The sequence below is a fragment of the Ovis canadensis genome, chromosome 3 (genome assembly GCF_042477335.2).
Source record: "Ovis canadensis isolate MfBH-ARS-UI-01 breed Bighorn chromosome 3, ARS-UI_OviCan_v2, whole genome shotgun sequence".
Taxonomy (NCBI): Eukaryota; Metazoa; Chordata; class Mammalia; order Artiodactyla; family Bovidae; genus Ovis; species Ovis canadensis.
The window spans coordinates 181,252,984-181,267,499 of NC_091247.1; the positions used below are offsets into that span (position 1 = coordinate 181,252,984).

General features: G+C 44.4%; 1 protein-coding gene across 1 annotated transcript in view; it reads left to right on the forward strand.

The window, feature by feature from the left end:
• Window positions 1-14,516, forward strand: part of RFX4 (regulatory factor X4) — a 152,799-nt gene that overhangs the window by 14,663 nt on the left and 123,620 nt on the right. Inside the window, exon 3 of the mRNA XM_069585249.1 lies at window positions 12,355-12,415. Within this exon, the coding sequence (XP_069441350.1) occupies window positions 12,355-12,415 (61 nt within the window). The remainder of the gene's footprint in view (window positions 1-12,354; window positions 12,416-14,516) is intronic.

Sequence of the window (14,516 nt, forward strand, 5' to 3'; positions counted from 1 at the left end):
AAAAAAAAAACCTGTCTCTTCTGTAGGTCCCTGCTCTCAAAGAATTTTCATTCCAGAAGGGAAGCTAAGGCACATGTTTGCATATTAGTAAGGCAAGGTTGTATGTGATAAATTCCACTTGAATTGTGTTCTACCTTGTCATACCAGGTATGTCCCTGGATTCCAGTATGACCTCACTGGAAGCTTGTTAGAAATGCAGAATCTCAGGCCCACTCCGGACCGACTGAGGCACACTCAAGGCATGCTAAAGTTTGGGATCAGTCAAACAGTTGGAAAATGACTAGGGAAGGCATCTTGAAGGAGGCGGCATTTGCGCTGGGTCTCGTAGGATCCATGTGGTTCCTTTAAGTAAAGAACTGGGAGGCAAAAACCCACAAGGCAGGTTTTGAACTTGAAGAGTTCTCCACAGTGTCTTGAGCAGAGAGATGGAAGGGTCATGGGAACCAGGACTAGGGAGGAGAGTTTGGACCAAGTTGGTGAGGGACTTGCATTCTGACAAGGGGTTTGGAGCTGCATAGCTGTGGTGCCACTGCAGGGGCTGAGTGGAGGAGTGGCAGACCCCAGTTTTCAGAGGGTGAGTTTGGTTCTCTGCAGGTGAATTGGAGCCAGGAAGACACTTCAGAGCCTCCCACCTGGTCTGGGGAAGGGGACGAGGCTGAAGCCCAGGGTGATATCAGTGGGACGGAGGGAACTGGACAGACTGGGGTGATGGGATGGGTCTGAAGAGCAGGAACCCAGTGGGATTCCTTGGGATTCCTGTTTCCCTGCGTGGGAAACAGAACAAATGACTGCGCAGTCCTGTAACCCTGATGGGCCCAAGTCTTCTAGGCTTCAGGTCACCATTTCCTTAACAGCTAAATCAAATGACTTCAGCCTCTATCTTAGATTCTGGGCAGATGTCTAGAGTTTTCCCTGTATCTCCAAGAGTTATCAGACTGTGTGTGTGTGAGTGTGAGTGTGTGTGTGTTTGTGTGAGTGTGTGTGTGTGTATGAGTGACAGTCCATACGAAGTCCTGTTCCCTCTGCTCTCTGACAACTCCTAACAACTGTCAGACCCTTCGGCAGCTCCCTCCCACCTGCCCCGTGCAACATCCGCTTCCTTTACCCTTCCTGACCCTTCAGCAGCTCATTATCCTGGCGTTGCTGACAGACCGGTGCTGAAGGGGGTATTTATAGCACAGGGACAGGAAGAGTTGGAATTCAACAGCACGGCAGCGTAGAACTGGGGTCACCGTGGGCCACCACTTAATTCCACTCATCATTAACATTAAAATCCCATCAAACTCCAGGGCTAGAGAGGTGTAATTTACTTTTCTCTCCCCCACTCGGCATGTCCGGTTATCATCCAGTTTGGTATTTTCTAACTCCATAAGAGAGGGTTCCAGAGAAATGTGGTTCAACGGGTCCACATTCCCATGGAGTTGTAGGCAAAAGCCCCAGCCCCGCCAACAGCAGAAAGGCTCTGGGACACCTCCTAGAGCAAGGACAGGGGCTTAGAGCCAGAGGTCTGGGGTGGGAGGTGTGCCACAGAGAGTCCATCTAGGATGGCTTTCAAAAACTGGATTGCCCGTGTTGGATGAACCCTGCAGTGTTAGTCCCGGCTGGGCACCTAGGTGCAGCCCTGCAGGCGGGCTTGGGAGGCCCAGTGCTTCTGTTATGATTGAAGACAACCTCCAACTCTTGCCCTTCCTCGGTCTCCATACACATCATGGGCTGCCCTGTTTTGTTTTGTTTTTTAATATTTTCTTGAATGTGCCACACGACATGTAGAATCTCAGTTCTCCAACCAGGGATCGAAACTTGCATTGGAAGCTCGGAGTCTTAACCACTGGGCTGCCAGGCAAGTGTCCCTACAGATTGCCATTTCTGCCCCCCGAGTGTCTGTCTGTTCTCTCCTTGTAGAGAATTAGGTAGTTCCTCCTTTGCGCATGAAGCCCACTGCCAAGCCCTTCTGCACCTGCACTTACTCCCTCCACAGCTGTCAGTCCCTGAGGGGAAAGGAGCGTGTCTGATGGACTGGGCCTCACTTAATATAGAAGGCCTGGGGCATCATAGGTGCTTACTGAGTGCTCATTGCTGCTACTGCTGCTAAGTCGCTTCAGTCGTGTTTGACTCTGTGTGACCCCAGAGATGGCAGCCCACCAGGCTCCCCCGTCCCTGGGATTCTCCAGGCAAGAACACTGGAGTGGGTTGCCATTTCCTTCTCCAATGCATGAAAGTAAAAAGGGAAAGTGAAGTGGCTCAGTCGTGTCCGACTTTTAGTGACCCCATGGACTGCAGCCCACCAGGCTCCTCCATCCATGGGATTTTGCAGGCAAGAGTACTGGAGCGGGGTGAGTGCTTATTAAGTAATGGTTTTTAGCAAAGCAAAATACCGTACAGCCATGCTAGATTACGATCCATATCTGTACTTTACTTTCAGCTTTTGGCACTCCAGGACCATTTTAACCATTTGAAGAGGTTCTTCCTTCTGATATTCCCTCCCCAACAGGATCTTTAGGTCCCTCCCTGGTCTTCCCTTCTAAGCTTCCTAATGGGAAGCATATTTGTTTATGCATTCTTCGAGCATTTCCAATGTTTATGGTATATTCTTCCAGAATTTGATTTCTTTATGCAAACATTCATATATATGTTCTTTTTTTGCCATTTTCTCTTTTATTGCCACTTTCTTACACACAAAAAATAGCACCTTATATACACTTTGCTGTGACTAGCTTTTTTACAGAAATCCTAGAGTGTAAGAATGGAGAGCGCATTCTCATTCTTTTCTTGTTTCTAGTCTTCTTTTTCACAGCTGTGTAGTATTCCACTGTGATGTCATTTAGCTAACTAGATGAGCACTGGGCTGTTTTCAACACTTTTGCTGTTATAGCCAAGTCGCAGTGAACAACCTTGTGTCTGGTCATTTCCCATGTGTCCAGGAGTAGTGGCAGTATCTGTTCACAGAGGTGGGACTGCTGGATAAAGGACATGCAGGATTTCAGTGATTCTGTTAAATGTCTTTCCACACTGGGGGAGGTCATCATTTTGCATTCTCCCTGCAAGATAGGAGTCATCTGTTTCCCACAGCTTCACAGCAGAGTTTTGTGACTGTGGTTTGGATTTTTGCCAATCTGATAAGTGAGAAATGGCATTTTAGTGTACTGTTCATTTTCATTGGAATCGATGATCTTTTCACATTTCAGGAAGATTTGCATTTTCCACCGCTCATGTATCTTGGACTTTTTCTTTTTTGAATATTTATCTATTTAATTCTGGCTGTGCTGGGTCTTCGTCACTGCATGGGCCTTTTCTCTAGCCGTGGTGAGCAGGGGCCACCCTCTAGTTGCAGTGCTCAGGCTTCTCCCTGTGGCGGCTTCTCTCGTTGCCGAGCGCAGGCTCTAGAACTTGCAGGCTTCATTAGTTGCGGCTCCCAGGCTCCATGGGACAGGCTCGAGAATTGCGGCCCACGGGGTCAGCTGTTCCGTGGTATGTGGGATTTTCCCCCGTCAGGGACTGAACCTGTGTCTCCTGCACTGGCGGGCAGGTTCTTCAACTCTGAGCCACCAGGGAAGCCCTCCTTTTGGTTTTAGTGGAGCTCTTTCTAATAAAAGAGGAGGGCGGTGAGACTGTTGTCTGTGGTATGATTGCAAGTTTCCCAAGAGAGTACTTACGGTGCGGGGGTTTTTTCCCCACTTAGAGACTTTAGATTTTTCTCATGTGGTAAAATTTCTCAAAATTTCCTCGTATGACTTTGGGCTTTGTATCAACATTAGAAAGGCTCTTTCCTGCTCCAAGATTATGAAGGAATTTACCCAGAGGAGGTGAAAGGAAGCAGGTGTGGGGCCCCCTCTGAGCGGTGCTGCCAACATCACAGTCTTGTTTGGGACTTAGCCCCATTCCCACGGGGAGAAGGGTTTGCTGCCAGGGGCTGATGCCCATTGCCAAAGGCCTGGTCCAGGCACCCTGATCATCAGCTGGTGCTCTTTGCAGGGGCTGGAAGGGAAGTAGATAAGGGGGAACGAAATGTTTGGCAGCCCCATTTGTTCCCAACAGGTGAGGTCTGGCCAGGTGCAGCCTGATTAGTATAATGAAAGGAAATAGAATTAGAACTTTGAAGTGAAACTTGAGGCTTACATAAATTTGAACCTTTCCTGGGATTTGAAAAGAAGTAATTAATTTAGAAACGTTCTCCATCCATATTAAACGCTGCCACACCAGCTCTAAGCAAGAAATGTTCTAAAATAGAGTTCCCAAATATTGTGAATTCAGCCAGCATAGAGGCAGAAGACAAATGATTAGGTAGGTAGTATGTTCCCTAAAAGTCTTTAGTTCAGTTCTACAGGTTTGAAGGGAGAATGAGCCTCATGAGTGTTGGGGTTCAGGGAGGTTGGGGTGTCCTTTAGCCTGGGTCCGTCTCCTGGCTCCACTGCTAAACTGTATGACTTAAGGTAAATCACTTCACCTCTCTGAGCCTCAGTTTCTTCCTCTGTAAAAGGGGATAATAGTCATAATTAAACCTAACATTAACTAAGCACTAAGAAAGTATCAAGTATTTGATGTTTCACATTCATTAAATTATTCACTGTTTCAGGAAGCCATGAAAATTAAATGCAGTAATGTGAGGAGCTTTGCCCAGTACCTGGCATGTTATAAGACCCCAGTGAACATTCCCTGATGAAAGTGAAAGTGTTATTTTCTCAGTTGTGTTCAACTCTGCGACTCCATGGACTGTAGCCTGCCAGCTCCCCTGCCCATGGAGTTCTTCAGTAAAGAATATTGGATAGCCATTTGCTTCTGCAGGGGATCTTCACGACCCAAGGATCGAACCCATGTCTCACACGTTGCACACAGTATCTTTACCATCTGGGCCACCAGGAAAGCAGCACTGTGACTTTATATGCTTACTGCAATCGGATGGGTAGACTCAGCTTTCGATTGTGGTATTGTCTTAGCCATTTATTCATTCCACAAATACCTTCCATGTGTGGGTATTAGAAATGCCATGGTGACTGTTGTCTGTGCCCGCAGAGCTTACAAACCCCCAAGGCAGGTGCACTGGCCAGCATATAGGGATCGCATCCTGTGACAAGGGACATAGGGACATGGCTTTACTGGGGACCAGCCAGGGTGCTATGTTATTACCCCCATTTTACAAGTAAGGAAATTAAGGCACCAAAAGTTTGCTTGAGGTCACACAGCCAGCAAGTGACAGAGCCGGGATCTGAGCCTAGGAATTTGACTGCCAAGTTAATATTAGGACATAGATCCAGGAAGGGCAGCAGAGATGCTCCCCATTGGGAAATGGACCAGGATTCCCTGGATGGGGATATTAGGAATTAAAACTGCAAAGTAGGAGCAGCATGGAGGGGCAAAGAGAAGACCAGGCACTGGGCAGCATCTCAGTGGGAGGAATTTTAAGCCAATGTTGCTCTCCGGCTTTGGTAGGACGAGCGATGTGGGCCTGGAGGGTGGATGGCTCAGTGTGGGCTGTGAATGGCTCCAGGAACCTTGTTGGGCTAGAATTCTGCCTTAAGCATTTCTGCCTGTTAAAATGAAGAGGTACTTGGCAAGGCTGATTCCAAAAGTCTCTATCAACCACGGCTATGTTCATTTTTCTAAAACGTGCTCTCCTGTCCTCTTTGCCTAGCTGGCTCCTGCTGCTCCTTCAGATCCCAAGCCTGGGCTTATACCCCTACTCGGTCCTGCCATAGCTTCTTGGGTCTGCCTTCTCAGCTCTTGCCCAAGACTTACATTTTATTGGCTGACAGTTTGAGCTCAAGAAAGTAGAGACCATGTCTGTTTTTTCTCTTCCTTTAGCCCCTGGCATGGGGCTGGAACATACTCAATAAACATTTGATGAAAGAGTGCATTCTCCAGCACTTCTGGGGAATTAGGATTGAGAGCCATCAGATAAGAGGGTGATGCCCGAGTGTGACACACACAGTCTTTGAGGAAAAGATGCTGGGAATGAAGTCCTCAGGGGTCTGGAGGGAAAGTGGCCACAGAGGTTGGAGGCCTCTGTTTGATGACTGAGCCAAGGGTCCCTGTTGGCTCCAGGTAGTTCTTGTCTAAATGCTTTCAGTAGCTACCTCATGCCCATCACTGAGGGAAGTCCAGTCTCCATCCATGGGGTGCATGGCTTCCTACAAGTGTTTCAGTCAGTTCAGTGTCTCAGTCGTGTCGGACTCTGAGACCCCATGGACTGCAGCATGCCAGGGTTCCCTGTCCATCACCAACTGGCGGAGTTTACTCAAACTCATGTCCATCGAGTCGGTGATGCCATCCAACCATCTCATTCTCTGTTGTCCTCTTCTCCTCCCACCTTCAATCTTTCCCAGCATCAGGGTCTTTTCAAATGAGTCATTCCTTCGCATCAGGTGGCCAAAGTGTTTCAGCCTCATGCAAAGCTCCGTTTCCTTACTTATAAAAGAATATAAAACAACTCCTTAACACTGTTGGGAGGACCAAAATAAGATGGCAAATGAAAAGTGGGGTACAGTGCCTGGTTTAAGTACTTAGCTGGTGAATGCTATCAGTATTTTTACGATCCTCTTTTTAAATGTTTCTAGTATCTTTTTAATCATAGTTTGTGATATTTAATCCTCAAATAATCTTTGTGATGTCAGTTATGATTTTCAAGTTTTAGGGGGGAGCCCTCCAACTTGGATGAGTCAAGCAACTGCTTAGGCTCTCATAGAGTTGAGGACAAAGTTGGAACTCAAACCCATGTCTGCCTGCCTTCAAAGCAAATTCTCTTACCAGTGGTTGGTATTGGAAATGGGGCCTTAACAAAGTTTAGTTGGGGGAAAAAACCTGATACAATGGAGATAGATAACCCCTGAATGGGCTTCCCAGGTGGCTCAGTGGTAAAGAATCCGCCTGCTACAGCACGAGACACAGGAGATGAGGGTTTGACCCGTGTTTCAGGAAGATCCTCTGGAATAGGTAGTGGCAACCCACTCCAGTATTCTTGCCTGGAAAATTCCATGGACAGAGAAGCCTGGTGGGCTACAATCCATGGGGTTGCAAAGAGTCAGACAGGACTGTGCAACTGAGCATACATGCATCCCCTGAACGGGAAGCACTAGGTATAATCTTGGTATGGGGAAATTTTCTGGCTCCGGACAATGGGCCACTTGCCCTTCCCCTCCCCCATGCCTTTTTGCATTCTGCTTGCCCTCCCCCTACCCAGAGCACCCCCTCCCTCAGGATCCTCCTCTCAAAATCTGACCTGTCCCTGTAAGGGTGACTGAGAGAAACGGTATACAAGCCAGGATGTGCTATGTGGCCCTCACTTACCTTAAGTTAGGCGTGTTGTGTGTGTGTGCACTTGGGTGTGAAAGAGAACACCAAAAACAGACTGGCGGTGTATAGGATGAAGAGTTGACAATAGTTTGTCCTATTGAGAGGCACTTAGGTTTCCAGAGATTTCCATTTTCCATGTATTTTCCAAATTTAAAAAAAATGTTTTATTTTTGCAAACAGTAAACAAAGCTGTGTTTTAAATTCTGATCATCTCTTCAAGGTCAGCTCAAATGCCACTTCCTCTTTGGAGCTGTGCTGTCCCCTGCTGTGTATTTGCTGTGCAGGGTCCCTATTAGTGCGGTTGTGTTTGCCCCCCATAAATTTTCCCAAGCAGAGAGGCAGCCTCCCTTGCCTGCTTCTTGCACTAGATTTCAGCTGAACAGGAGAAGGCAATGGTGCCCCACTCCAGTACTCTTGCCTGGAAAATCCCATGGATGGAGGAGCCTGGTGGGCTGCAGCCCATGGGGTCACCAAGAGTCGGACACGACTGAGTGACTTCACTTTCACTTTTCACTTTCATGCATTGGAGAAGGAAATGGCAACCCACTCCAGTGTTCTTGCCTGGAGAATCCCAGGGACGGGGGAGCCTGGTGGGCTGCCATCTATGGGGTCACACAGAGTCGGACACAACTGAAGCGACTTAGCAGAGATGCTCCAAGGCCTCGGAGCCAGAGCAGCCCAGGGCAGCCTTCCACGCAGCCTCCTGCACTGGCGTTTCCCAGCTCTCAGCTCCAAGCTCTACTCTCTGGCTGTGGCTCTCACTTTGACGGCTTCTTTTATGGCAGGACGTGGGCTCGTGGGCTCAGCAGCTGTGGTGCGTGGGCTCAGTTGTCCCAAGGCACTTGGGATCTCAGTTCCCAGACCACAGATCGAACCAGCGTCCCCCTCATTGCGAGGCGATTCTTAACCACTGGACCACCAGGGAAGGCCCTGAGTTCCTTTCACTCAATCTTCCCTGGTACCTTTCAGGATAGGCATTATTATTGTTGTCGTCAGTTTAGAGACCAGAGATTGTCTTAAAGTTTGAAGGGGATTACCAGATGTCATAGCACTTCTCCAGCACCCTTGCACCCCTTCACCTCTTGACCAGGACCTTCAGCCACCTTGCTTCTCAGAAGGTGGCCTGATTTTTCAAGTCCCTGTAGTTTTATCCCCTTACCTTCACCACCCTACCCTTGACTTTATGTCACCTTCCTTGACATCTGGTTCCCATCTCTGGCCCAGTTCAGGGTTCAGCTTACTTGTGGTTTCTCCTAGGAAATCTCTCTTGATTGGCCCCACTTTTTCATGCCATCTGGGTTGGCGGTATCCTCTCTGCCTACCCATATCACATTATTTATCATTTCTTATTGAACCTGATTTCTCTCGCTGCTGTTTGTTTGTCTCTTTCCCCAACCAGACTCTAGGACAAGAGCTTAATTTCTTTATCCTCAGTGTCTAGTTGGCATACATTAGATATATAATGAATTTTTGTTGAATTAATTAATAGGATCCCTTCAATAGCCCTTTAAAATGACAAGGTTTACAAGTGAAGAAAAAATAAAGCCCAGAGGTTGAGGGGTTTTCTCAATCATGGCCAGTAAGGTTTTGAATTGATTTTAGAATATAGATCTTTTGTGACTCACGTTGACTGATGTGCTGAAATTTTAAAAAGCAGAGAAAAAATGCCACCCACTCCAGTGTTCTTGGGCTTCCCTGGTGGCTCAGATGCTAAAGAATCTGCCTGCAATGTAGGAGACCTGGGTTCAGTTCCTGGGTTGGGAAGATCCCCTTGAGAAGGGAAAGGCTACCCACTCCAGTATTCTGGCCTGGAGAATCCCATGGACTATATAGTCCATGGAGTTGCAGGGAGTCAGACACAACTAACTTTCACTTTCAGAGAAAAAAATCCTGCCAATCCTAGGGGAAACGAAAATGTAAATCATGAGCCAGCACAAGCTGGACAGAGATATATAGGATGTTTATATATTTTTCCTTATTTAAAAAATGCAGTTGCTGGTTTTTTTTTTTTTTAACATAGCCTTCCTTTCAATTATTTACTTAGTGTAATTCTTAGGAGTTGAGTTGTGGGACCAAGTGACTGAATATTTTAGATAGCTGTCAATATCAGTGCAAAATTACTCACAAATCTATTGTACCAGTTACCACTACCTTCAGAGAAATGTGACACTGTCAATTTGACTGTTTGCACCCTAGCACTGGAGATTGTTAATTTAAAATTTTTGTTGTTCTCAGAGATATAAAGTTGTGCCTCATTGTTTTCTTTTTATTTCTTTGTGAACAGTTGAGGTTGAGTATTGTCCTTTACGTCTATTTACCTACATTCTTATGAGACTTATATGTTCATGTTCCTTTTTGTGTTATTTTTTTTAAGATTGTTGAAGACATTTGTGGAAGACAGACTCAACTATTTAATTAAGTGCCAATGGGAGGCACTGACTGGAGGGAACACAAAGATGACTAAGATACCATCCTGCTTTCTTCTTTTTTAAATTGAGATGTGACTGACATATAAAACACTATATAAAGTTCCAGGTGTATAATATAATAATTCGATACTTGTATATATTACAAAATGATGACCCCAGTAATCTAGTTAACATCCATCATCATACATAGTTGCAGAATTTATTTTTCTTGTGATGAGAACTTTTAGGATTTACTCTCTTAGCAATGTTCAGAGAGTACTGTTAATTATAATCACCATGCTGTACATGACATGCCCACAACTCATTTATTTTATAACTGAAAGTATATACCTCTTGACTCCTTTCACCGATTTCACCCATCCCCTACCACAACCCATGGCAACCACTAGTCTATATCTGTTCTCTTTATTTATAAGTTTTTTGTTGTTCCACATATAAGTGAAATCATATGATATTTGTCTTTCTCTGAGTTATTTCACTTAGTATAATGCCCTTAAGGTCCATCATTATTGTTGCAAATTGCAAGATTTCATTCTTTTTATGGCTGAATAATATTCATGTGTATATCTATGTATAAACTATTTTCTTGAGCCATTCATCTGTGAGTGGACGCTTTGGTTGTTTCCATATCTTAGCTATTGTAAATAGTACTGCAATAGATGTGGGATGCAGATATCTCTTCTTACTAGTGTTTTCATTTTCTTCAAATAAATACCCAGAATTGCTAGATCATGTGGTAGTTATATTTTGAATTTTGTGATGAACCTGTATACCATTTTCGATAGTGGCTGCACCAATTTGCAGTCCTACCAACAATGCATGAGGATTCTCTTTTCCCCACATCCTCACCAGCACTTCTTATTTCTTGTCTTTTTGGTAACAGTCATCCTAAAAAATGTGAGGTGATCACTCACTGTGGTTTTAATTTTCATTTCCCTGATGATTAATGATGTTGAGCATCTTTTCAAGTACCTATTGACCATGTATATATCTCTTGGAAAAAAATGTCTATTCAGATCTTCTGCCCATTTTTGAATCAGATTGTTTAGGGGTTGTTGAGTTCTTTCTATATTCTGAACATTAACTCCTTGTCAGACATATGATTTGCAAATATTTTTTCGCATTCGGTAGGCTGCCTTTTTTTGTTGTTGCTGTTTCTCTTTGCTGTGCAGAAGATTTTTAGTTTGATGTCTTCTCACTTGTCTATTTTTGCTTTTGTTGCCTTTCCTTTGGTATCAAGTCCAAAAAAACCATTGCCAAGTCCTATGTCAAGGTGCTTGTTGCCTATGTTTTCTTCTAGGACATTTATAGTTTTAGTTTTTACACTCAAGTCTTTCATTGATTTTGAGTTAACTTTTTATATGGTATAAGATAGTGGTCCAGTTTAATTCTTTTGCACATTGCTATCCGGTTTTCCCAATACCATTTATTGGAGAGATTGTCCTTTTGCCATTGTGTATTCTTGGCTCCTTTGTCACAAATTATTGACTGTGCGTGTGAGTTTATTTCTGGGCCCTCTGTTCTGTTCCATTTCTCTGTGTCTGTTTTTATGCCAGTGTTCTACTGTTTTGATCACTATAACTTTGTAATTTAGTTTGAAATCAGCCATCCTTGCCTTCTTAAGTGGGATCTTCTTAAGCAAGATACTCAAGTCAGAGAGATGAATGTGGATATGTGTAGAAAAATAGTGTTGTACAGTTTGGATGGTTTTGGAGGCAGGGAAGTGAATAACCAATGAAAAGAGGTTTTATTAACTCAGAAAATTGTATTATCTCACCAAACAAAGATGCAGGGATTTTTAGGGTTGGTTGATGAGAGGCACAGCATGATATTCAGAATCCCCAGGTTTTCCCCCTTTTCCTCTCTGACTTCCTTGGCACTGAATTTGTCCTCTGACTGCTCTTTTCCCAGTTGAAAGTTTGCTACCTCACTCCAGTTATCATGTCCACTCACAGCCATGTTCAAACGTAGGTCAGAGCAGGGTATCTCTTCTGTTTCTTTCCCTTCCCCCTCCCCTTTCTCCCTCTTTTCTCCTTTCATTTCTTTTCTTTCCTTTTGTCCTTCCTCCATTCCTCCCTTTCTTTCTCCCTCCCTCCCTCTCTCTCTCCCTCCTTCTTTCAAAAGCATACTCCCCCCAACCCACCCCACCCCAGTTTTGGAGACCAGAAATTTGAAATCAAGGCCCTTTTTCCTTTTTGTTAGGAAAAAAATAACTTTCCCAAAAGCACCACAGGGCTTCTTCTTAATCTGATAGTCCAGATCACCATGTCACATGCCCCACCTAATCCATCAGGGGGTCAGAGGATAAAAAATTACCATGATAGATTTAAGTTAACCAACATTCATGTCTCTAGGATTTGGAGGAGTGCAGTCATACTATTCAGTGATGGAGATGGCTCTTCAAACTATAATGTATTATGTCAAATAAAAATACAAATTGATATAAGATTTGTCTGTAAAAGTCAGTTTCTCCTTTTTTTCATGTTAAAGTGTGATAAATCTCTTATGTTGAAAAAAGCCAAAATGCCGTTGCTCTCAAAGCATCAACATTTGAGGACAGTGTAGTCTTCTGAAACTTGAGAGAGCTGAAACGCCCGGGTGGTTTCCTACTGAAGTTCGCTCCTTCTTCTTTTAACAGATGAGGAAAAAGAAAATAACAGAGCATCCAAGCCCCACTCCACTCCTGCTACTCTGCAATGGTGAGTTCCCTTCTGAACAAGCTTTCCTTGATGCAAAGCTCATGTGACTGGTCTTCTTGCCAACAGCACAGCATATTAGTTGGAATGTCATAGCAACTTGACACTCAATAGCCCATATGCAATCAATTTAATTTGCAGGTGTGTAAAAAATACTCACCTTAGATATAGCCTGGAGATATACATTTTGATATTTATTTTATTTGGGAGTAGACTTATTTTCCCCACATTGAAACACTGACAAGGACTGGATTCCACATGGATGTTATCGACTTGAATAAAATCTATTATTTTAATAAATAATGTTGCAGCCAATTATAGAGGTATAGGTCTGTTCTCCCTTACCAATGACCCCTCAATAAATTAATAATTAATTGCAACTATTCTACAATTGGGGCTTCCCTGGGGACTCAGAGAGTAAAGAATCTGCCTGCAATGCAGGAGACGCAGGTTCAATCCCTGGGTTGGGAAGAGCCCCTGGAGAAGGAAAGGGAAACCCACTCCAGTAGTCTTGCCTGGGAAGTCCCATGGACAGAGGCACTTGGTGGGCTACAGTCCCTAGGGTCATGAAAGAGCTGGATATGACTGAGGGCCTAACACTTCATACTATAATTATTTTTTGACATTAGTAACATGAATACAAATTATCTACTCAAGTGGCTCTCCCCTTACTATTTGAAATTCCTGGACTTGATGTAACAGTTAATGATGTGGTTTAAGTGTTTGCAGTCATGTTTCATATGTACAGGTAAACTCCCCTCTAAGAGCTTGACTTACAAATTATGTTGTAGCTTTGAACACCAAGGCTACAGGAACACCTGACACTCACCCCTCAGAGGATTTTGTCAGTTACGGGCTATTACTGCTTCTAGCAGTGCAGCCCACAAAGGTGAAGGAAGTGAGGAATTAAGGGGAAGGAGAGAGAAAGGGATGAATCTACTGTGTGCCAGGCTACATGTTAGGCACTTTGTACAAGTGTCTCATTTCATTCTTACAATTCTGTCAAGTTAGTGTTGTTATGCCCATTTTACAGATGAGGAAAAGAAAGCTTAGGCAGTTAAATCATTTATCCAAAAATACACACAGCCATGAAGTGGCAGAGGCAGGAACCTGGCTGGATCACTTTAACTGCAAAGCCTTTGCTTCAGAAAAAAGGAAGAGAAAAATCAGGAAAGATGGAGAGACCAGATCAGAAAAGGAAGCAGATGGGCTTTAATGAGCAAATCATATTAGATTCTTTTGACTTATCCACCCACAGGTGAGAGGAAAACAACATTGGGAGAAAGCATTCAGGAACGCAACTCAATCTTCTCCAACAAGAGTCTCAATAGTCAGCTTGTTTTGCTTCAAGGATAGCAAAGGTTGTTTTCAAGAGCTCCATTTTCAGTCTTTTGGCTTGTTTCCTTCAATTTGTCCCTACATTCCTTTTCTCACTGCATTTCCTGCTTTTTTACTTTATTTAAAACTCTACTTCCCTCTTCAAATCTCTCCCTATACCCTTCTGCCCAAATTATGGCCACACAGATTCCCTCAATGCCAGCACATTGAGTGAAGGATCAACATAAAAGACTTTGGGAGTGAGAGTTTCTAGAAACGCTAGAAATCAGCAGATACTCTTGGTTTAATCATCTGAACACATTGTACACTTCAGAGTGAAAAATTTGAAGGGGACTAGAAGAAAATCACCTTTTTCACATCTGTTTTCCTGTGATCTCCTGACATTTGCCTGGCAACAGAGAGGCTGTTGATAGTGTCATCTCTTACGTCAGACTGCATGCATGTGTGTTGAGCTGCTTCAGTCGTGTCCAACTCTTTGCAGCTCCATGGACTGCAGCCCGCCAGGCTCCTCTGTCCATGGGATTCTCCAGGCATGAATACTGTAGTGGGTTGCCATGCCCTTCTCTGGGGGATCTTCCTAATCCAGGGATCAAACCCTCATCTTTTACATATCCTTCATTAACAGGGGGTTCTTTACCACTAGCACCACTTGGGAAGACTGCCAGGAATTAACTCCCAGCTGTGCTTTTCCGTGTGACCTTGAGCAAGTTCCTTCACCTTTCTGTGCCTCAGTCTACTCACCTGTAAAATGGGGATGGCAGTAGTA